General features: G+C 39.2%; 1 protein-coding gene across 1 annotated transcript in view; it reads right to left on the bottom strand.

Annotated features, from left to right (window-relative positions):
• LOC117503844 (CUB and sushi domain-containing protein 1-like) overlaps positions 1-22,886 on the bottom strand; it is a 2,069,078-nt gene that overhangs the window by 1,641,343 nt on the left and 404,849 nt on the right. The window contains exon 2 of the mRNA XM_034163109.1: positions 3,416-3,632. Within this exon, the coding sequence (XP_034019000.1) occupies positions 3,416-3,632 (217 nt within the window). The remainder of the gene's footprint in view (positions 1-3,415; positions 3,633-22,886) is intronic.

Below are 22,886 nucleotides of genomic sequence, written 5' to 3'. Positions count from 1 at the left end.
TCAACCTTTTTTCTGGACCTGTGACGAATATCCGAGTGGACACTATTCGAGAAATTAAGCTGGTTTTCGGTGAAAAGTTTAACGGCTGATGAGAGATTATGCGGTGTTTCTGTCGCTGTAAGGACTTCCCACGGTGCTGGACGTCGCGCAGCACTTCCAGGCGCCGTCGTCGGCCTGTTTCAACCTGAAAACATCTAATTTAAGGCTTAATTCACCCAGGACGTCGTGAGAGAACAGAGAAGATTCAGAAGAGGCCGGCATGAGGACGTTATGCAGACATTCCACTGCTTAAGGATATTTTTTAATGAAAGACGTGCGCGCAAATTCGCCGAGTCGTTTCCGTGACAACTCGGCAAATCTGTGTGCGCCGCGACACGAAAAACACCTCCGTGTTGAAAACCATTTGTAAAATTCAGGCGACTTTTGATGGCTTTCAACAAGTGAGTAACTGAGAAATTGTTTAACAGCTTGGGCATGTTCCGACTTGCCCGTTAAGGTTTCCAACGGAGGTGTTTTTCCTGTCGCGACCCCCCGCGGTCAGGTCCGGCCCGACATGTGACTCTGCCCGCATGTTCTTTCATTACAAAATGTCCGTTAACAATGGAATGTCCGAATAAACTCCTCATGCCGACGACTTCTGAAAGTTCTCTGTTCTCTGACGACTTACTGGGTCAACAGAGCCTGAAATGTGGAAGTTTTCAACTTGAAACGGCGCTTGAGACGGCGCGGATCCGTCCGCACGTCTTTCATTAAAAAAATCTCCTTTAACAGTGGAATATCCAGATAAAATGCTGAAACCGACTTCTTCTGAAACTTCTCTGTTCTCTCACGACGTCCTGGATCAATAGAGCCTGAAATGTGGAGGTTTTCAGCTTGAACAGGCTGACGACGGCGGCTGAGAGCGCTGCACGACGTCTCGCACCGTGGGAAGTCCTTAAAGCGACAGAATCACCTCAAAATCTCTCATCAGCCGTTAAAATTTTCACTGAAAACCAGCTTAATTTTTCGAACCGTGTCCACTTCGATGTGTCTCACAGGTTTAGAAAAAATTTTGATCAAACAAAGCGCCAGTCTCTCAGCAACTTCTCAGACAAAGGAATTCCGACGAGGGGCTGGACGACTCCTCCCACAAGGAGTGCTCACAGGCGAATGATGTCACCGACAGGCGTGGAAAAACTCACGCATGCGCACGAGGGTTCAAGCATGTCTGACGTAAAAACATATGAATGAAATCCATATAGTTTTTGAAAAAAATAAAAAGGACCGTTACTTTATTGACAGCCCTCGTATACTTTATGTGTTATAAATATGGCCTTCATGAAACTCCTTCCTGGTTAATTTAAGCATCCAGTTATGACTAATTTGTGCACTCGCGAATGTATTTCTAGTGCTGAAATGACAATTTAATTTTAATTGTGCACACACTGCATTCATATGATTCATGGCACACTGAAAACCAACTAACACTAAACACAAAGAAATCAATGTATGATCTTTGGTTTTCCACAATGCCAAAGCACAGGTGAGATATACAAATTCATGCACAGAGTGAGACATTGGAACAAGTCCAAAGCTTTATGTACTTGGGTCTCTGGTTCGACCCACTTCTACAATGGCAGAAGCACACTGGTTACTTGGCTAAGAAAATTGTTCAACGCAGCAGTATACAATCCAGGATCAGACACTGTCTAACAAAAGACACAGCAAACATGTTATATCAGACCATGATTTTATTTCCTATGGGGACATCATATGGTCCAAAGGTCCAGTTTGCAATCTTCAGACAATTCAAAAATTACAAAACCGAGCAGGCACAGCTATCCTTAAATGCCACAGACACAACACATTGTAGATATACAAAGACACTGGGTTAGATGTTTTGTGAAGATGTTATTAAGCTTCATGCATGTATCATGGTTGGTAGATGCAGTTCCTTCCTACCCGAGATGAAACTTCATATTCGCTAAAGACTTCACTTATGAAAGAAATAATGACAAAATCACTTCCTATGGCCAGTAATTTCTCCATTTGATCCGTAATGCTAAGAATATTTTTTCTTCTCTATTTATGAAGCAGTTAATACATTCTCCTACATAAATAAATCTTTTTTCAAACATTTTCACTTAATTAGCAGCAGATTGAATTAGTTTTTCCCTACGTACCTGAAATGGAACAAGCTTTTCATCAGTTTCCGTCAGACATAAACAGATTCAGCCGAGGAATCTAGCTATGCAAAACAACTTCATTTTTAATCAAAGAATGATTATACAGACAACATAGTTTACTTGCAAATCTGGAGTTTAATCTGCAAAGTTTATTAGTCCGTTTTGTTAGACAACTAAGTATTAATTGCAGAACTAAAACGTGACTTCAAAGATTCTGTTCATTGATGAAACTACTAATTTTGATCAAAGCTCAACTAATTGTACAGAATGTGAATATTCATTAAGAAGATTAATGAAGAAATGATTAATTAATCTTTGTGGGAGGCTTTCTGCAGGAAAATCACAAGCATGCATCTCTGGAAACGTTATGTCAGTGTGTGAGCAACATGATTTTAAATTCATCAGGTGCACTTTTCATACACTTTTCAAATGTGAATGAAAGCATTTTTGTTCACCATGGCATGACTGTGTAAGTTACTTTGCTATCCAGTCGATTGTGTTCCCAAAGTCATTTACCTATTTATTTGTTAATGCAAACAAGAAAAAAGATTTACAAAAAACTACAGTGTATGCTTCAGTCTCATTTTGTTATGTCAAAGTACCTTAGTCACAGTCAATGGACCGTGCCCAAAAATGATTGTCCTGTTTTAAACTATATTTCCAATGTGACAAAATATTGCCTCAAATTAAAGCTGACACTTTTTTTTTTTATTCTGCAGCCACTGTGTCATTTCCCATTGGGGAAATAAAATGGAAAGTTGACAAGGCTTACTGTCAAATTAAATATGATGGTGCCCCCCCGTCTTTCTCTTGGAGGAAAAGTGAATGGGCCACATTCACACTGAACAAGTCAGATATTACAAACATATATATTTTTTAAAAAAGCATATTTTGTCGTACACCCACAAGTTGTGGTTCTGCAAAAAAATCCATCAGTCAGTCAGTCTTTAATTACAATGTGTTGAAATTGTTGAATTGTTGTGGCATTGGAAATTTTACATCCCAACAGATACAGGTGTGGACAAGCAAACCCCCTATTTTGTTCCATATTAGCAAGTTTTTACAAAATCTGACATTATTCTTTATATATTAGTAAAAGCAGGAATGTTGGCACAATGGGACATGTCTGGGCTTGTGCAGGCAGGCAGGCACATGAAAGGTAGACCCTTTGTTTGTATTCAGTTTATGAAGCCTTGTTGCTAATTGCTATTAGTCACAAATGGCAAGCATGTTCCAGGATCATTTCCTACCTCATTTTTAAGTTGCCGGGTGATGGCTGTCCATCATAAACTGACACAATATCAAAGTCTTCCTCCAGAGCCAGCGTGATGAAGGACAGCTGGATCCTGTTTCGCTCCCCTGTTATTATCAGCCATGTACAGTTGGCATAGTTTGGATATCCGTGGGGGAAACCAGGTGACTCTATTGTGCCATTCAGGCCTTGGACTACACCTCCACAAGATTCAGCTGGAAGAGAAAGGAAGGAAAAAACAACATGTTAGAATATCAGAATTTTAAATTTGTGAAGTGGAACCTCCCCTCCACCACCACAAGGGATAAAACAGCATAAATTGATGTTCAATTATGCCTCGTATACTTTTGCCCGATAAAAAAAAAATACAATGAAAAAGCCAATGAAATGTGATAATAAAATGTTTATAACCTAAACTCTAAAACCTTTAGAGTCGATTCCTGTAGTGAAATGGACTGTGTATTAGAAATAAAACAGTAAGGTCATATTATCATGATCACACTGTGAGAGCACTAAAGATTTACTGGAATAACAAGCACCTGTTCTCAAGCTATTCCAGCTTCATGCAACGTGACACAGAGCCTCCCGTGACACTGCAGCTTCTACAGTAAGCCATGCAATACATTAGTAGGTACATAGATACTGCATATTATTAGTTTCCACAGCAGCATACCAACTGTATTAGTGCTGTACCAATCATTCAGCAAGCCTCCAATTGCACATACACACACAGAAGCATGCATATTATATTGAAGGGGTATTGTACAATTATACTGCATCATACAACTTTCACATTGTCCTGTCATTAAACCAAACACAAATAAACAGCAAAGATTTTCATTTCTCTTGATTTTTTTAATAGAATGCAATGGGTTCCAAACCTGTGGTCTATAGTTGAACCCTAAACACTGCTGGCATTTATCTGCTGTGAAATCTGTCTAAGTTCCCCACCAGTGTGACTTTGGAAACACATACACTGACACGTGGGTGTGTGCGCTCCACTCACAGAGGCATGGCTTCTGACAGAAGCAGCTGTGGTAATCTGTCATTCTGGACATTCCAGCTACACAACACCTACTGTGTTTGGACAGTCATGGACCAACAACTGTCCACTGTGAGGTGCGTGTGTCTAATTGCTGTATTTACATGGACATAAATAAAACATATCTTGCCATGGTGGTGACAAGCTGCAGCAAGCAAGCATGCGCACAGAGCGGACACCGACAGCTCCCCAGGTTGAAACGGACTGTCAGATCAGAACACGCAGCAGGCGATCTGACTGTCACATCACCCATGTGAGCTTTGTTCCACATGACGCTGTGTCTGTGCTGTGACGCGCCGTCCACAAGACACGCGTGTCGTGCAGAACACGCACGGCCGACTGGACACACCTGTTGATGGATGTGGCTATAATATTTTGATACTCTTAGCAGTTGATTTTGTGGTTATATTTCTGATCTAGTATAATTTTAATTCAAACATTCAGAGCAGGCGGTCCACTGGTTCTTGAAATATTACACTAACAAGAGTGGCAGTGATGATATTTTGAATATCATGATGTGACCTTGAAATTAACCCCAAGGTCACTGTAAGTGGCTGGTGTCAGGGGATCACCCAAGTACACACTTATGCTAAATATGAATGAAAGTGGTCAACTCGTTCTTGAGATATCATGCCAACAAAGGTGGCAATATCTTTAATATCTTGCTGTGACCTTGAAATTGACCCCAGGGTTATCACCCAAATACACCCTTATGCAAAACATGAATGAAATTGGTCAACTGCTTCTTGGATGTACGACATGCTGATCGCTGTATCCCCCGGCATACTGGGGGGATACTACTGCACTTAATGACTGTATGGCGAAAGTACCCAAGTTCAGCTATTCTGTTGCAAAAAAGTATCCAAGCCCAGGTATTTAGCCACAAAAAGCACTTAAGTCCAAAATATTTTGGTTTCCTTTTCTCTGCAATAAAGGGTTATTTTTCACAAAAAAAATAAAATACGAGTGAGAGAGAGAGGTTTGTCTACAGTGGCTAACTGCAACTACTAACAAGGCCATAGCATGCTACCTCTAAAAAAGTATTGGCAGCATGTTTTGAAAAGTTTGATCACCAATATCCCAAAACTGTTATGTTATGGCTTGGGTACTTCTTGCACTCAGCTCTTCTGTCCGGTAGCAGCATGGAGAGGATACCTACAGTGGTAAATGGTTGCCGTAGCAAATATAAAGAAACTTGAGATGACTGATCATCTTAGCCTTAAAGTCATCTGGTGGCCCTTCTTGTCACTGCATCCTTACAAGTTGATTGTCGATGGGTAGCTTGGTCTTACAAAATAAGATCTCCATGGCATGACCTGGGAATGTTTGTATATGCATCCCCTGACTTTTTTAAAGAAAACTGGAATGCTTATGCATTCCATTGTTTGGCATTAATGTGAATTTAATTTATATGACATTGTACAGATTTGATTTAATCGAGTTCAGAGGACATAACTTAAGAAATTAGAATAACCTAAATTCATTTTTATTTTAATTTTATGTCAAAACATTTTAAAATATGTAATAAGCCTAAAGGCCTCCAAATTTTGTCATGCCACTTTATGAATGTTCCACTTGCAGGTTCCAAACTGAAAAGATAAAACCTGCGGCAAAGGGTTGGTGCGCACAAATACTGTAAAATCATTTGCAACTGACATGAGAGTGTTAAAAATAACTACACTCACACACAGCAGACAGACTGGAAATAGTAGTTTTTGCAATATGCCAGGTTAAGGTTAATCCTTTTTGTCATGACCTCCTTTCCAATTTAACTGCAAAAGTGTCTTTTCATGTTTCCATTCTTTAATTCTGTTTGTCACACATCAAATTTAATTAAAATATAACATGAGGTAATACAGCCAATTCAAATATAAAATGAGGCAATGCAGCCAAAGTACAACAGAAATAACATAGGCATTAATTATCTTGTTGGCGTAAACAAGGACCATGCTTTCTTATTTACTTTTATTTTAATATGAGCCAAACACACCTAAAAATGTATCTGTTAATTATTCCAAAATAATATAAAATATCAGACATGTTTGAATTTTTGGTAACTCTGGAAATAATTAAAATAAATGACACCATATTAAAATAAACTACACCATCAGTCCCCCCCCCTTGGAAATTTTTGTCATGTCCCATACAATTAGCAAAGATATTTAAAAGATATGAGTAATTGGTTCATGGCATATTAATTTGGTGACACAAATATAACATGGTATTTGTTTTCTTAAAGATACATTTGAAAAATATAAGGTTATCTTATTACTGCACAGTACACTTTAACATGTCATACATCCACAACAAGTGAGGCATATAAGTATTTGATCCACTGTCAGTTTTGTACGTTTTCCCACCTACAAAGAATGGAGAGGTCTGTAATTTTTATTGTAGGTAAACTTCAACTGTGTTGATGTAATTATTACAAAAATGGAAGAAACACAAGATGACTGTCAATCTTCCTCGGCCTGGGGCTCCATGCAAGATCTTGCCTCGTCGGGTAAGGATGATTCTGAGAAAGCCCAGAACTACGTGGGAGGACCTGGTCAATGACCTGAAGAGAGGTGGGACCACTGTCGGAAATATTTCATTCGTAACACACTAGGCCATCATGGTTTAAAATCCTGCAGGTCACGCAAGGTCCCCCTGCTCACAGCAGCACATGTCCATGCCCGTTTGAAGTTCACCAATGACCATCTGGATGATCCAGAGGAGGCATGGGAGAAAGTCATGTGGTCAGATGCAAACAAAATGAAGTTTTTTGGGCTTTAATTTTCAGGCGGGTTGCCAGGTCTGCAGTTTATAAGACAACCTGTAGGAAGGAAGCTGGAGTAAGCCATTTCATCCTGTTTATGCACTTTTTTGGGATAGTGGACAATTGTTATAGAACAGTGTCTGACCACTGAAACAGTTAAAGACTTTCAGAACTCTTAAAATTTCCAAAGTTATTTTCATCGTCCCTTCACGGGAATCTCTTGGGACCTCTGGGGTATCTACCCATCTGTAAATCCCTCTGAGTGTGTTGCAGATCTTACATTATTACACAAATGGGGAACATGTAGAAAGCTTTGCCAGTGGTGAACTGACTGATATGAGGAGATGACATGATCTGAGTAGCCAAGGTCAGCAATCTGCAGTGTTTATTGTAAAGTTTTATCGCCCTACTAGTTTATGCAATGTAAATTTTTCCCCTCTCTTTTAATGTTTTGCATTATTTTCAAATAAAAGCTTTTTTTTAAAGACAAAATTTGGTGTCTTCAGACTGTTGCATCACAGTGAAAAGGTCCTGCGTTGAAATCTGACCTGGTCCTTTCTGTGTGGAGTTTGCATTTTCTCCCTGTGTTTGCGCGTCTATCCATCTGTGTGATCCGTCTTCCTCCCACATTCAAAGATATGTAGTGAATCAGACACTGTGAAATTGATCGTAGGTGTGAGTGAGGGTGTGAATGACTGTCTCTCTTTTCATATCGGCCCTGTGATAGACTGGTCTAAAATGCACCTTGCATTTCACCCAGCAATAACTGGGATAGACACCAGCCTTAAAAGGAATATGTGGGTTTGGGGGGAGGGGTTTAAAAAAAAGGAATGAATGTCTTGAAAATGAGGTCATCTTATAATCAGTAGAGGTGGGCGATACTGGGAATTTTGGTATTGATCCGATACCAAGTAAATACAGGCCCAGCATCACCGATATCGATACTTTTTCATATTTAAGCTTCATAGATCCAAAGGATCCAAAAGACCTAGGATAGAATTTCACAAAACATTGTACGTGACAACAAAATACTTTATTATCACAATCAACATTTTTGTTTAATAAATATCACTCAACACAACTGAGTGGGCGGGCCAGGCTGAGCCTACCTGCATGGCTGCTGGCTGGCGCCGCTGAGCCATGTGATGGCGCTATAACAAAAGATCAGAGTGGGGAGGGTGCGCTGCTCTGTGTTGTGTGACAGCGCAGCGCTGCTCTTACAGACAGAGAGTAGACTTTGATGAATCTGCGTGCGCAGCAGTCAGTGCGTGCAGGAGAGAAAAAAGCTTGAGTATCAATCTTTTTATAAGAGGATCGTTCAATATCAATACCAGCGTTGGTATCTACAACCCCTGGCAAAAATTATGGAATCACCGGCCTTGGAGGATGTTCATTCAGTTGTTTAATTTTGTAGAAAAAAAGCAAATCACAGACATGACACAAAATTAAAGTAATTTCAAATGGCAACTTTCTGGCTTTAAGAAACACTATAAGAAATCAGGAAAAAAAATTGTGGCAGTCAGTAACGGTTACTTTTTTTAGACCAAGCAGAGGGAAAAAAAATATGGAATCACTCAATTCAGAGGAAAAGTTATGAAATCATGAAAAACAAAAGAATGCTCCAACACATCACTAGTATTTTGTTGCACCACCTCTGGCTTTTATAACAGCTTGCAGTCTCTGAGGCATGAACTTAATGAGTGACAAACAGTACTCTTCATCAATCTGGCTCCAACTTTCTCTGATTGCTGTTGCCGGATCAGCTTTGCAGGTTGGAGCCTTGTCATGGACCATTTTCTTCAACTTCCACCAAAGATTTTCAACTGGATTAAGATCCGGACTATTTGCAGGCCATGACATTGACCCTATGTGTCTTTTTGCAAGGAATGTTTTCACAGTTTTTGCTCTATGGCAAGATGCATTATCATCATGATTTCATCATCCCCAAACATCCTTTCAATTGATGGGATAAGAAAAGTGTCCAAAATATCAACGTAAACTTGTGCATTTATTGATGATGTAATGACAGCCATCTCCACAGTGCCTTTACCTGACATGCAGCCCCATATCATCAATGACTGTGGAAATTTACATGTTCTCTTCAGGCAGTCATCTTTATAAATCTCATTGGAATGGCACCAAACAAAAGTTCCAGCATCATCACCTTGCGCAATGCAGATTCGAAATTCATCACTGAATATGACTTTCATCCAGTCATCCACAGTCCACGATTGCTTTTCCTTAGCCCATTGTAACCTTGTTTTTTTCTGTTTAGGTGTTAATGATGGCTTTCGTTTAGCTTTTCTGTATGGAAATCCCATTTCCTTTAGGCGGTTTCTTACAGTTCGGTCACAGACGTTGACTCCAGTTTCCTCCCATTCGTTCCTCAGTTGTTTTGTTGTGCATTTTCAGTTTTTGAGACATATTTCTTTAAGTTTTCTGTCTTGACGCTTTGATGTCTTCCTTGGTCTACCAGTATGTTTGTCTTTAACAACCTTCCCATGTTGTTTGTATTTGGTCCAGAGTTTAGACACAGCTGACTGTGAACAACCAACATCTTTTGCAACATTGCGTGATGATTTACCCTCTTTTAAGAGTTTGATAATCCTCTCCTTTGTTTCAATTGACATCTCTCGTGTTGGAGCCATGATTCATGTCAGTCCACTTGGTGCAACAGCTCTCCAAGGTGTGATCACTCCTTTTTAGATGCAGACTAACGGGCAGATCTGATTTGATGCAGGTGTTAGTTTTGGGGATGAAAATTTACAGGGTGATTCCATAATTTATTCCTCAGAATTGAGTGAGTCCATATTTATTTTTTCCCTCTGCTTGGTCTAAAAAAGTAACTGTTACTGACTGCCATAATTTTTTTTTCTTGATTTCTTATAGTGTTTCTTAAAGCCAGAAAGTTGCCATTTGAAATTACTTTAGTTTTGTGTCATGTCTGTGATCTGCTTTTTTTCTACAAAATTAAACAACTGAATGAACATCCTCCGAGGCCGGTGATTCCATAATTTTTGCCAGGGGTTGTATATTAGGATCGATCCTCCCACCTCTAATAATTAGAGTGGTCTTATATTAGGGCCAATCCAATAATTATTTACTGCTGCTTCCAGCATATACGTGCATGCAGGAGCACTACTGCACTTAAAAGAAACATAAGAGGAAGCATCCTTGGAAACATTCACCCTGTACTTCTAAACAAGCCCAAACAGCATTGCACTGGACACTGAACTGTCATTGTCATAAAGCCCTGTAGAAGTACAAACATGGCATGTCAGACATTAATAATCCAATTTGTCAAAGTAGACTTTATGAGCTATTTTGGTAGAGGTGGTGGCCAAGTGGTTCGTGCACTTGGTTTCAGTGCGGAAGGTTCCCGGTGTCGCTGACCGGATGGTTCCCCCTATAAATTGGGGAAGTGATCAGAGCGCCACAGCAGCACGTCATTTTGGTGCACCGTTTTCTGCTTAAAACGGCCATGTTTGTGCTTACCACTGACTTTAGAATGATTTAAGTGGTTTTCCTCGTCATCTGATTGTTAATAATCACATTCCTCCCTTTGGGTGTAGAGAGTCAGACTCAGACATGCTGCTGTGGTCCCAAATGACACATGCACAGTGAAGTGAGAGCGGACCAGTTTTTACTGTGTACTGTTTGGTCGGTGACAGTGGTTCAAACCTCACCCCTGATGCATTTCTCCGTAATATGGAGTTGGATCAGGAAGGGCATCTGGTGTAAAACGTGTCAAATCAACATGCAGATCCACCTTGGTTCTGCTGTGGTGACCCCTAGTGAAAAAACAAGGGAGTAGCTGAAGGAGCTTCCTAGATTCTGTGAGCTTATTTTAAGGAGAAAACTGATTTTGGCAGACTGTTTCTGAGTGTATGAGTCTAGCGGCAAATATAAAATCAGTTTATGAATAAATTTGTGGTTACACAATATAATAACATGATGGATTCTAAGTGTGCTGTCATAGGCTGCAAGCTCTTAAACTGAATGCTTGCATATTAATGTAATTTGTACAGGGAAACCTAAGAGGCTATACAGTACATGACTGCTGGTTTAAAAATTCATGAACAGCTTTAAAGTGTGATGTTCAGTCAAAGCAAAAACAGGTGGTGAATTAGTCATAATATTTCTCCTACAGCTGCCAAAAGTTGAAACAATGCATGCCAAATATAGTAAAATGTAGCTGTAGCTGACAAGTGCAAAACCCATCAGAATATAAAGAAAGCAGATTAGTATAAAAGCTGAAAGTTGCAGAAGTGTGTCAGACGAATGCTGAACTCAAGTATTCCAAAGCTGACACATTTTGAGAGAAGTTTGAAAAAGCTGACCAAAGTTACATAAAAATGTAACCTCCTAAAACAATAAAAGAAAAATAAAGCAAAACAAACACCAAGCTGTCACTTCAAGCAAAGGCAGTACTCATCATGCATTTTTGTCTCGTCATAAAACTAAACGGAATAGGCTTAATACGCCCGTACTTATTTCTCTAACCCTTCACAGCTAACCATCAGGGGAGGCAAAACACAAACACCAACAACTAGATATCAAATATTTCAACAAAATCACAATATAACCAAGGATATCAATCTTTCGTCGTGCCCAAAGTTCATTAACACAGATAAAAATACCATAACATCAAATCATCATATGAATCCCTCCAGGAACTCAATGAAATTAATGTTGTGTTATACTATATTTGTGTTAAATATAATTATGGCATTAAATTATATAAAGATAAAAACAAAAGGCAGCATGGGCTGATGCATAACCTGTGCGCTCTCCACACAATACATGTTTATCTTGTGACTTCTGTGGCAATTTATTACTAATCAATCACAAATATGTTTTGCTGATCATCAATATGTGCTTTATTTTATCTAGGTTTCTTGGGTTGTGAGATATACAAAAAAGGTTTCTTTTGGACCATGTTTTCTTTGACATTTGACCAAACTACTATAGGGTAATAAAACAAAACAAATAAATTTCAATTGCTGTTCAATGTAACCCTGTACTCCAATCCAACTGGTGTTTTCTTAAACAACCTCTCGTGTGTGTGTGTACGCGTGTGTAACAAAGATACAGTCACACACACACGCACACACTTCTGCTTTACAATTTATTACCAAACAGCCATTACAATACTTTTTCATAAAATGTCTTGAGGAAGCAGTGATCCAAAAGTCAAAGCTCATGACCACGGGGTCACTGGTTCAATTCTCCATCAAACAGCAATCTCTGAAAAATAACATGAACCAGAGATTACTCGTGTCTTTTTACTGCTCTACCATGGAGAGCATCCTCACATACTGCCTTTGTACATGGTTTGCCAGCTGCACTGGGTAAACAGGAAAGAGCTCCAGAAGGTTACCAAAATGGCAGACAAGATCATTGGGTGCCCTCTACCAACACTGGAGGACTTACACGGCTCTTACTGTCTCAGGAGAGCCAAAACCATCCTAAAGGACTCATCCCACCCTGGCGACTCTCTGTTTGAGCTGCTGTCATCGGGTAGGTGGTACAGGTCATTAAAGCAAGTACAAATAGATTGAAAAACACTTTCTACCCAACTGCTGATAGAGCTTTGAATGCCACTGGAAACAAATAGCCAGGTCACAGGGCATACTTGAAATGTTTATGTGCAATACCCACTGGAACTGAAATATCCACAGTTTTGTATATACTTTTCAGTTTATTTATTTTTGTTATTGTTTTATGTGCAATCTCTTTTTTGCTACGTCATTCTTATATTTTTTTTCTTTGTTTTATTTGTGTTCTGGACATACCTCTTTCATTCAGTTAAATTTTATGGTTATTTTTCTTTTCTTCACCAGACCTTTCAAGTCTGTGTGTGGTTTACTCATGTTTATATTTGCACTGAAAGGCTCGTGCCTTAACTTTTGCTGTACACGTTACAGTGACGATAAAGAATCTGTATTTAAACAGGAAAATCATTATTGTGCCATTGGGGAAGATGCAAAAGGAGATCCTTCACCATTTAAAATAAAATGTATTAATGTAGTTTGCATACATCTGCCTTACAGCCTAATTATCCAATAATCCTAAATCCATCTGGACCGCTGCAGTTTGATCCCGATCTTTCATTTTGTGCACTGACCTGTTAGGATGATTACTGATTACCGACTCAAACAGAGGTGTCAAGTAACGAAGTACAAATACTTCGTTACTGTACTTAAGTACACTTTTTTAGGTATCTATACTTTACTCCTTTACTTATTTTTCTGCCTACTTCTGACTTCTACTCATTACATTTTCACACAACTATCTGTACTTTCTATTCCTTACATTTTTTAAAACAAACAGCCTCGTTACTCTTGGCTTCAGTTTAATGTTTATATATATATATATATTTCACGTCATGTGCGCCTGTAATCAACTTTTCTGCAGCACGGCTTTGCTTTGAACCGTGAACCAATCCAAGCAGTGGTTCGCAGATTGAAGCAATGCTTCGACCTATTGCTTTGTTTATTCTCTCTTTCTTTCGCTTAATTTTCCCCCGCTAAAACCCTAAAGAGCATACGTCTGTGAGTATTATTTATCTTTTCTATGTTAAACCGATCTGTTATGGTCTTCTGAAACAGTTGATAGATGTATTTTATAACTTAAAAACGGGAGTGACGCTAACGCGTTAGCATGTCTATGGCATTTTCAATGTTAAAAGTTAGCATTAAGCAGCTCTCGTCACGTTCGGGTACATTTGTTTTCAAATTGTAATTCTTAAATTTATTTTTGTTTATATATTAATAATCTAATGATTATTATATACAATTTTAGAGAAAGAGGCAAAAAGAACCTGAATAGAAACACAACAGAAAATATAAAAGCAACTAACAATGAACATACATATATAAATACATACATAAATAAATAAATAAGTGTTTCCTGTGAACACCTAGTGACTCTGACACCTCCACTTCATCCCTGTCTTATTTAATGACAATTTGTTTCGGTCAAACCATATTTTCAGTTTGTTAATTTCTTCAGTGATTTCCTCCAGAACTATCTGCCAAACTAGAAAACTGCTGCATCCTTGTAAGAGGAGAATACTACTGGAATGAATTTGAATAAGGAAAATTGTTTTTTTTTTTTCTTCACTAAATGGATGCTGCACTCACTGCAGTTTATTGTCTGGAATAGTCCCAGATTGCATTTCAGAGCTTCTAGAATTCAAACATTTTCATGCAGGTGGTGTTGGGGGATAATTTTGGGTTTGGGGTCTTGGGCCACATGTAGAACGAATCAGTTTTTAAATTAAGCTTTCAATTCATATAGTGGCATCTACCTTTTTTTTTTTTTTTTTTTTTTTTTTTTTTTTTTAAAGGTTACTTTATACTTTTATACTTTAAGTAGGTTTTGGAGCACATACTTTTTCACTTTTACTTGAGTAAAGAGGTCAAGTTGATACTTCAACTTTTACCATTGTTTTTAAACTGCAGTATCTATACTTCTACTTCAGTAACAAATGTGTGTACTTTTGACACCACTGGACTCAAATAATGATATTTGAGTATGATTATTAAATTGAATTTGATCACACATTTTTGAATGTGTTCCTGACTTCTGATATTCATCACTGATCTTTGAACCTGTTCATGGACCTTTAATCCTAATTGCTGTTCTCAGTTCATGATCACTGAACCAGCTGAATGTCCTTGGTAACTGCTGTCTTCATAGGATACTTAGTACCACTGAATAAAACTAAGATGACTGGCATTGTATGGGAACATTTGCTATGATTTTTATCCATGTGGTGCTTTTCCCTATACATTACCCTCCAAAAGTATAGGGCCACTTGATATTTCACACATTTGAATTTGTTTATGCCATTTCAAATCTAAATCATAAATAAGGCTTCTCAATACAAAAATTTCAACAATCACCTTCCTTAAACTCAAATTCAAACCAAATCTCTACAATATGATTAAAATGAATTAAAAATATAAAAGCCAAGATCATGGGTTGCATAAGTAATGTGGAGTAGACAGTTCTTAGAAAGAAGACCTGAAAGTTCAGCTACAGTTTAACAGAAATTACATCTGTGATGCAAGCCTAGATTTGATGTTTTGGTGAAAGAAAATCCCCCTCTATACCACTTTATCATGAAGCTGTATAACTGGGGATACAAAATGCAAAACATGCACTGTGCACAATTTCTCCAGTCACAGGCACATAAGCCTATAACCTCTTCTGGGTTGTCTGGGTGGCTTTCCTCACTCTTCTCCTTCTTGCACAGTCACTCAGTTTTTGAGAACTGTCTACTCCACACAGATTTACCATAGAGTGCCATACTGTTTGTATTTATTCATAACTGATGTAAATAAAGTCCAAGGCATATTCAGTGACTTGGAAATGTTCATGTATCCATCCCCTGACTTGAGTGAAGAAAACTGGCAATAAAACTGATTATTTACAGACATCATACCAAAGTGGCCCATTACTTATGCAACCCATCATCTTAGCTTTTATGTTTTTAATTAATTTGCATCAAATTGTAGAGATTTACTTTGAATTGTAGAAAATTTTATGTTGAGAAGCCTGATTTACTTTTTGTATTTGAAATGGCATAAACAAATTAAAAGGTGTGAAACATCAAGTGACCCAATACTTTTGGAGGGCACTGTAAATGACCCAGCACACAGGTGCCTCAGTGTTGAGGACCAGTGTTGAGGGCTGGGGAAGACCAAAAGAACACCCACTCTGCACATATCTGTGGCAGATAAATGGTAACTAGGTGGGGATGTATTGGTTGTCTGCCAGACATTTCAACTCCTTCCCATTGCTTCAACCCTGTTTGTGAGTTTGTCTTCCAATACCACAAAATCTAAATTGATGAAGAGAACAAGAATTATCACAGTGCTGACTGCTGGATAGAGTAGCAAGGAGTCATTCTTATTTTACATTACTGAGCCAATCCCATGAATCCCATGAAAGCCAACGTAATCAGTTGCACTTATTTTTGAATTGTTTTGTGTCAACTTGTTTTGACGTGACTCTGTTGTGATTTGGTGCTATATAAAATGAATAAATTGAATTGAATTAAATTGAAACATGGTGCTACCGCTTCATCTAACAAAAAGAAAAATGAATTTAATCAGCACATTATGTACTTATAATGCAAAAATTTCATTAGGGAGCAGAAGCTAATGATCAAATCAATGTTATTGTTTGAGGGACAAAAATATAAGTGTAAACAGCTTCTTGTCACCACTCAAGAAAATATGGTGCATGTTACATGGTCTGCTAAAAAATATACTGTTTCTGCAAGGTCACAAACCAGTCAACCAAATCCTAAAATAATGTGTGTGCATATCTGCATTTATCTTCACAACTTGCTCATTTTGCACATCACAGATGCTTTTGTCTGTCTGGAATAACATAAAACACACAGAGATACTGTACACCTACACACAGGTCCAGATGGAGTTGGCACCAACAAAGATACACACATTTATGTGTGCTTGGCCACACACACAAACTTCAAACCATCTGGAGTGTCCAGATTAATTTCAGATTGTTCTTCGTTGTCTTTCCAACCCAATTCACCCCTTCCCTTGAGCTGACTTAGTGCGTGTCTTCTTGTTCTCTCCTTCTGCCTGTCATCGTCTTGCCAAATTCAGACCCTCTGCCCCCTTTGAGCAGATGGGATGAATAGAATTCAGTGGATAGTATCATCACATGCTGTAGCCCTAAAGTTACACTATAATTGGCCCATTTTTATTGGCCTTTGTGTATTGTTGATGCACCACAGAGTTACTTGTACAATACTTCTTTTTTTTTTTTTGACGTGTTGCTTCATTTCCACAAACTGGTAAGCGGAGCTCTGCACAGCCAGCTTTTGATGGCATTAGACTTGCTTCTTTCCCACTGTCGCCAAGTGCTTGCTCACAGGGGGTCGTTTTGACCGTTGGGGTTTTTATGTAATTATTGTATGGCCTTGCCTTACAATATAAAGCGCCTTGGGGCAACTGTTTGTTGTGATTTGGCGCTATATAAATAAAATTGATTGATTGATTGATCAGTGATATTTCAACATCTTCATGTCAAATTAATTGAATTAAGAAAACATTTAAGAAGTAGAAAACAACCAAAGAAATACCCCAACCAAAAAAAAAAAAATACTTATTTGCTGACCACATAGACGAGTATATCTAGCCTGGCATCCCATTCGGAATTAGTCTGGTACCTTTAAACTAACTTTGAATATCCAAGGAGTGTTGTAAAACCTCTCTGGGAGCAATTGGCTCTGGGAGCAAGCACCCCTGGGGGTGTAAGAATTGTTGCTAGGGGATGCACAAGAGAAAATTTGTAATGGCAGAAAAAAAAAATAACAAAAAAGCTTGAGGGCACTTTCACACAAAGTCTGGAACAATTAACTGGCTTGTCGACATGCATCCATCTGATCCTGTCAGACCTCAGAAGCTAAGCAGGGTGGGTCCTGTTAGTACTTGCGGGATCTCTTAAGAAAACCAGGGGCTGTTTGTTTCTCTATGCAAAATTGGAGTTGTGTGTGACGATGCTGGGGACACGAGGGTCAAAAAACAGCAGCAATCATGATTTGCATTTATGTGCTATGATCGTCCATACCTATCGGTCAAGTCCAGCCAATGACCAAATTTTGGTCCTTTGGTCTATGAACTGTAATACAGTGCAGCTTTCACACCTATTGTTTTTGCACAACAACTGTTACTGTTATGGAGGGGGGGCAAGGGGTGCAGTAACTTGGTCAGGATGGACATAGGGCTACATAACATAAAATATTTGGGAACCACTGCCATCCAACAAAAAAATAATAAGTAAATAAGTAGAACCATCAGAAAGTGGTTACGTGTAAAATGTTATAAAGTAAATACTTCAGCCAAGTAAGTTGTGTTTTGTTATCTTTCTGACTGCCAGTCTGTCTGTGTGTCTGTTAGGTTGTTAGTCAGCAGGATTTTTTCAAGATGACAGTAAAGACTTTCAGTGAAATTCTGCTGGAGAAATCTCAGGCCAAGGACGAGTTGATTGGATCTTAACTTTGACCTCTGTTCTTTGACACTAACTCCATTTATCATGACAATTTGCATCCTTAATTTTTGATTGGTCATCTCTGATCTGTCTTTTGGTCCTGATTTCATTGGTCCCTAGCGTGGGATCAAAATGAGAGACAAATCTTGATGAAATAACCACTCAGGTAAGGTTCAAAGTTTGAAGAGCAGCAATCAGGCAGGATAAAGGATGATCTGGATCAAAGATCAGAGTCAGGCTCAAATGACAGGATGATGGTGAGCAACAGGAACTGCACTATTTTATTTACCTCATGTAAGACTTTAAAAAGAGTTTAGTCAGTTATATCAACGAATTATAAGCGTACAGTGAGTTATCTTGAGACAGTTACAAGGTGCAGTTGATGTTTCAATGAACTTTTTTTTTTTACTTCAAAAATGATTAAAGTGGCACCGTATTATTACAGATTTCATGAATAGTCTAACTTTATCATTCCATCACCAACCCTACACCTGGAGATCACCTGTACTGTATATTTTCATGTACCCCTGCTGTACTCAAAGCTACATACTGCATGTCTTTTTTTGAGAGAGAGAGAGAGAGAGAGAAAGAGACTTACAAATGATTATGGAATCTCCATCAGATAGTCTCATTGTTGTCCCCCACCATGAAATCAGGCGGACCATAAAAATGAACTCCATGTATCCATCTGTGCTTATTTATTTATTTATTTATTTATTTGTCACCGTGCTGTGTCAGCATAAAGGGAAAGGGACCTCAGCCGAGTATTGCTTGTTGAGATTGTAATTGTCAGGTTGATTGTGGTGTGTCTTGAATAACAGCACCACATCTGTTATTTTCAAATATGAGGTGTGGAATTCCTCAAAGTTCCCTTCAAGGGCCTTTATGTTTTCCTCTTTATGAAGCACCCCTTGGTCAGATTACACTTATATATGGGATTGACTTTCACTGCATAAATAGTGGGAATGGGGCTACAATCTAGGACCCTGGACTAAATGTAACTGTCTTAATGTCTAAGATCTGATCTTTTACAAGCATTTAACTGATATAAAAATATATACTGTATTTATATAGGATATCTTATTTATTTGAGGAACCCTAACCCTAACACTTCTAATTTTTTTATGCGATTGTTAATAATAGTTTCATACATCTTATATCTGGAAAGTGACAATAATAATATTAGTAATAGTCAAGCTTTATTATTATTATTATTTATTTATTTTTTTTTTATTTTTTTGGTTGAATTGTTTAACACAATTTAAAGGATTTAGGGCTCGTTCACACATAACATGATTTAAGTCAACTAGCGCACAAAGGACAAATTGCATGCCAATCACGAAAAATCGGAGCTGCCTCCAACGCCTCGTACACCTGCTGCGCCAACTACATGCGCACACCAGCAGCTGAAAGCGTGTGCCCTGTGAGAGCCCATTTGATCCCTCTCGTGGTAGGTGTCAGCCAAATTCCAGGTGACACACACAAACATCTAATACTGCTGGCTTGGCATTTACAACCCCAATTCCATTGAAGTTGGGACGTTGTGTAAAATGTAAATAAAACAGAATACATGGTTGCAAATTCTCTTCAACCTATATTCAATTGAATACACCACAAAGACAAGATATTTAATGTCAAACTGATAAACTTTATTGTTTTTGTGCAAATATTTGGTCATTTTGAAATGGATGCCTGCAATATGTTTCAAAACAGCTGGGACAGTGGTATGTTTAACACTGTGTTAAATCACAATAGTATGACTGTCACTTTCCAGATATCAGATATATTAAACTATTATAACAATCACATAAAAATTGGAATTCTTGTTAAAAAACCTCAAATAAATAAATAATCTTAAACATGAAGACAGTTACATTTACTCCAAGGTTCTAGATTGTAGAAAATGTCTGGCCATTCGTGCTGTTAGCACGGAAACAGTAAGTAGATCACTTTTGAGCTGGATGTGAAATTTGTCTACAACTCCTCATTTTGAAATGTATTGCTCATTTTGAAATACACTCAACAAAAATATAAACGCAACACTTTTGGTTTTGCTCCCATTTTGTATGAGATGAACTCAAAGATCTAAAACTTTTTCCACATACACAATATCACCATTTCCCTCAGATATTGTTCACAAAATAGTCTAAATCTGTGACCCATCCCACCTCTCAGGTGTGCCATATCAAGATGCTGATTAGACACCATGATTAGTGCACAGGTGTGCCTTAGACTGCCCACAATAAAAGGCCACTCTGAAAGGTGCAGTTTTATCACACAGCACAATGCCACAGATGTCACAAGATTTGAGGGAGCGTGCAATTGGCATGCTGACAGCAGGAATATCAACCAGAGCTGTTACTCGTGTATTGAATGTTCATTTCTCTACCATAAGCCGTCTCCAAAGGCGTTTCAGAGAATTTGGCAGTACATCCAACCAGCCTCACAACCGCAGACCACGTGTAACCACACCAGCCCAGGACCTCCACATCCAGCATGTTCACCTCCAAGATTGTCTGAGACCAGCCACTCGGACAGCTGCTGAAACAATCGGTTTGCATAACCAAAGAATTTCTGCACAAACTGTCAGAAACCGTCTCAGGGAAGCTCATCTGCATGCTCGTCGTCCTCATCGGGGTCTCGACTTGACTCCAGTTCGTTGTTGTAACTGACTTGAGTGGGCAAATGCTCACATTCGCTGGCGTTTGGCATGTTGGAGAGGTGTTCTCTTCATGGATGAATCCCGGTTCACACTGTCCAGGGCAGATGGCAGACAGCGTGTGTGGCATCGTGTGGGTGAGCGGTTTCCTGATGTCAATGTTGTGGATCGAGTGGTCAATGGTGGCAGTGGGGTTATGGTATGGGCAGGCATCTGTTATGGACGAAGAACACAGGTGCATTTTATTGATGGCATTTTGAATGCACAGAGATACCGTGACGAGATCCTGAGGCCCATTGTTGTGCCATACATCCAAGAACATCACCTCATGTTGCAGCAGGATAATGCACGGCCCCATGTTGCAAGGATCTGTACACAATTCTTGGAAGCTGAAAATGTCCCAGTTCTTGCATGGCCGGCATACTCACCGGACATGTCACCCATTGAGCATGGACCGGCGTATACGACAGCGTGTACCAGTTCCTGCCAATATCCAGCAACTTTGCACAGCCATTGAAGAGGAGTGGACCAACATTCCACAGGCCACAATTGACAACCTGATCAACTCTATGCGAAGGAAATGTGTTGCACTGCATGAGGCAAATGGTGGTCACACCAGATACTGACTGGTATCCCCCCTCCAATAAAACAAAACTGCACCTTTCAGAGTGGCCTTTTATTGTGGACAGTCTAAGGCACACCTGTGCACTAATCATGGTGTCTAATCAGCATCTTGGTATGGCACACCTGTGAGGTGGGATGGATTATTTCAGCAAAGGAGAAGTGCTCACTATCACAGATTTAGACTGGTTTGTGAACAATATTTGAGGGAAATGGTGATATTGTGTATGTGGAAAAAGTTTTAGATCTTTGAGTTCATCTCATACAAATGGATTTGAATCACGTGTGATTACATCAGACATGCTTGAACCCTCGTGGGCATGCAAGAGTTTTTTCACGCCTGTCGGTTACGTCATTCGCCTGTGGGCAGTCTTTGAGTGAGGAGTCGTCCACCCGCTCGTCGATTTTTTTCATTGTTTAGGAATGGCTCAGAGACTGTTGCTTTGTTTGATAAAAATTTTTTCAAAACTGTAAGGCACAACTGAGTGGACACCATTCAATAAATTCAGCTGGTTTTCGGTAAAAATTTTAACGGCTGATGAGAGATTTTGGTCTGGTAGTGTCGCTTTAAGGACGGTCCACGGCGCCTGACGGCGATCTGCGCTTCGAGGCGGCAGCGTCTCGCCGTTTCAAGTTGAAAACATCCACATTTCAGACTCTGTTGACGCAGTAAGTCGTCAGAGAACAGAGAACTTTCAGAAGAAGTCGGCATGAGGAGTTTATTCGGACATTCCATTGTTAACGGTCATTTTGTAATGAAAGAACATGCGGGCAGAGTCGCATGTCGGGCTGGACCCGACCGCGGGGGGTGGCGGCAGGAAAAACACCTCCGTTGGAAATCTTAACGGGCAAGTTGGAACATGCCCAAGCTGTTAAACAATTTCTCAGTTACTCACTTGTTGAAAGCCATTAAAAGCCGCCTGAATTCTACAAATGGTTTTCAACACGGAGGTGTTTTTCCTGTCGCGGCGCACACAGATTTGCCGAGTCGTCACGGAAACGACTCGGTGAATTTGCGCGTACGTCTTTCATTAAAAAAAATGTCCTTAAACAGTGGAATGTCCGCATAAATTCCTCATCCCGGCCTCTTCTGAATCTTCTCTGTTCTCTCACAATGTCCTGGGTGAATTAAGCCTTAAATTAGGATGTTTTCAGCTCGAAACAGGCCGACGACAGCGCCTGGAAGCGCTGCAGGACGTCCCGCTCCGTGGGAAGTCCTTACACCGACAGAAACACCCCATAATCTCTCATCAGCCGTTAAACTTTTCACAGAAAACCAGCTTAATTTCTCGAATAGTGTCCACTTGGATATTCCTCACAGGTCCAGAAAAAATTTTGATAAAGCAACGCGCGCC

Source organism: Thalassophryne amazonica, chromosome 2, assembly GCF_902500255.1.
Source record: "Thalassophryne amazonica chromosome 2, fThaAma1.1, whole genome shotgun sequence".
NCBI lineage: Eukaryota > Metazoa > Chordata > Actinopteri > Batrachoidiformes > Batrachoididae > Thalassophryne > Thalassophryne amazonica.
The sequence above is the reverse complement of the archived record's forward strand: the minus strand, read 5'-3'. Positions and strand labels throughout refer to the sequence as shown.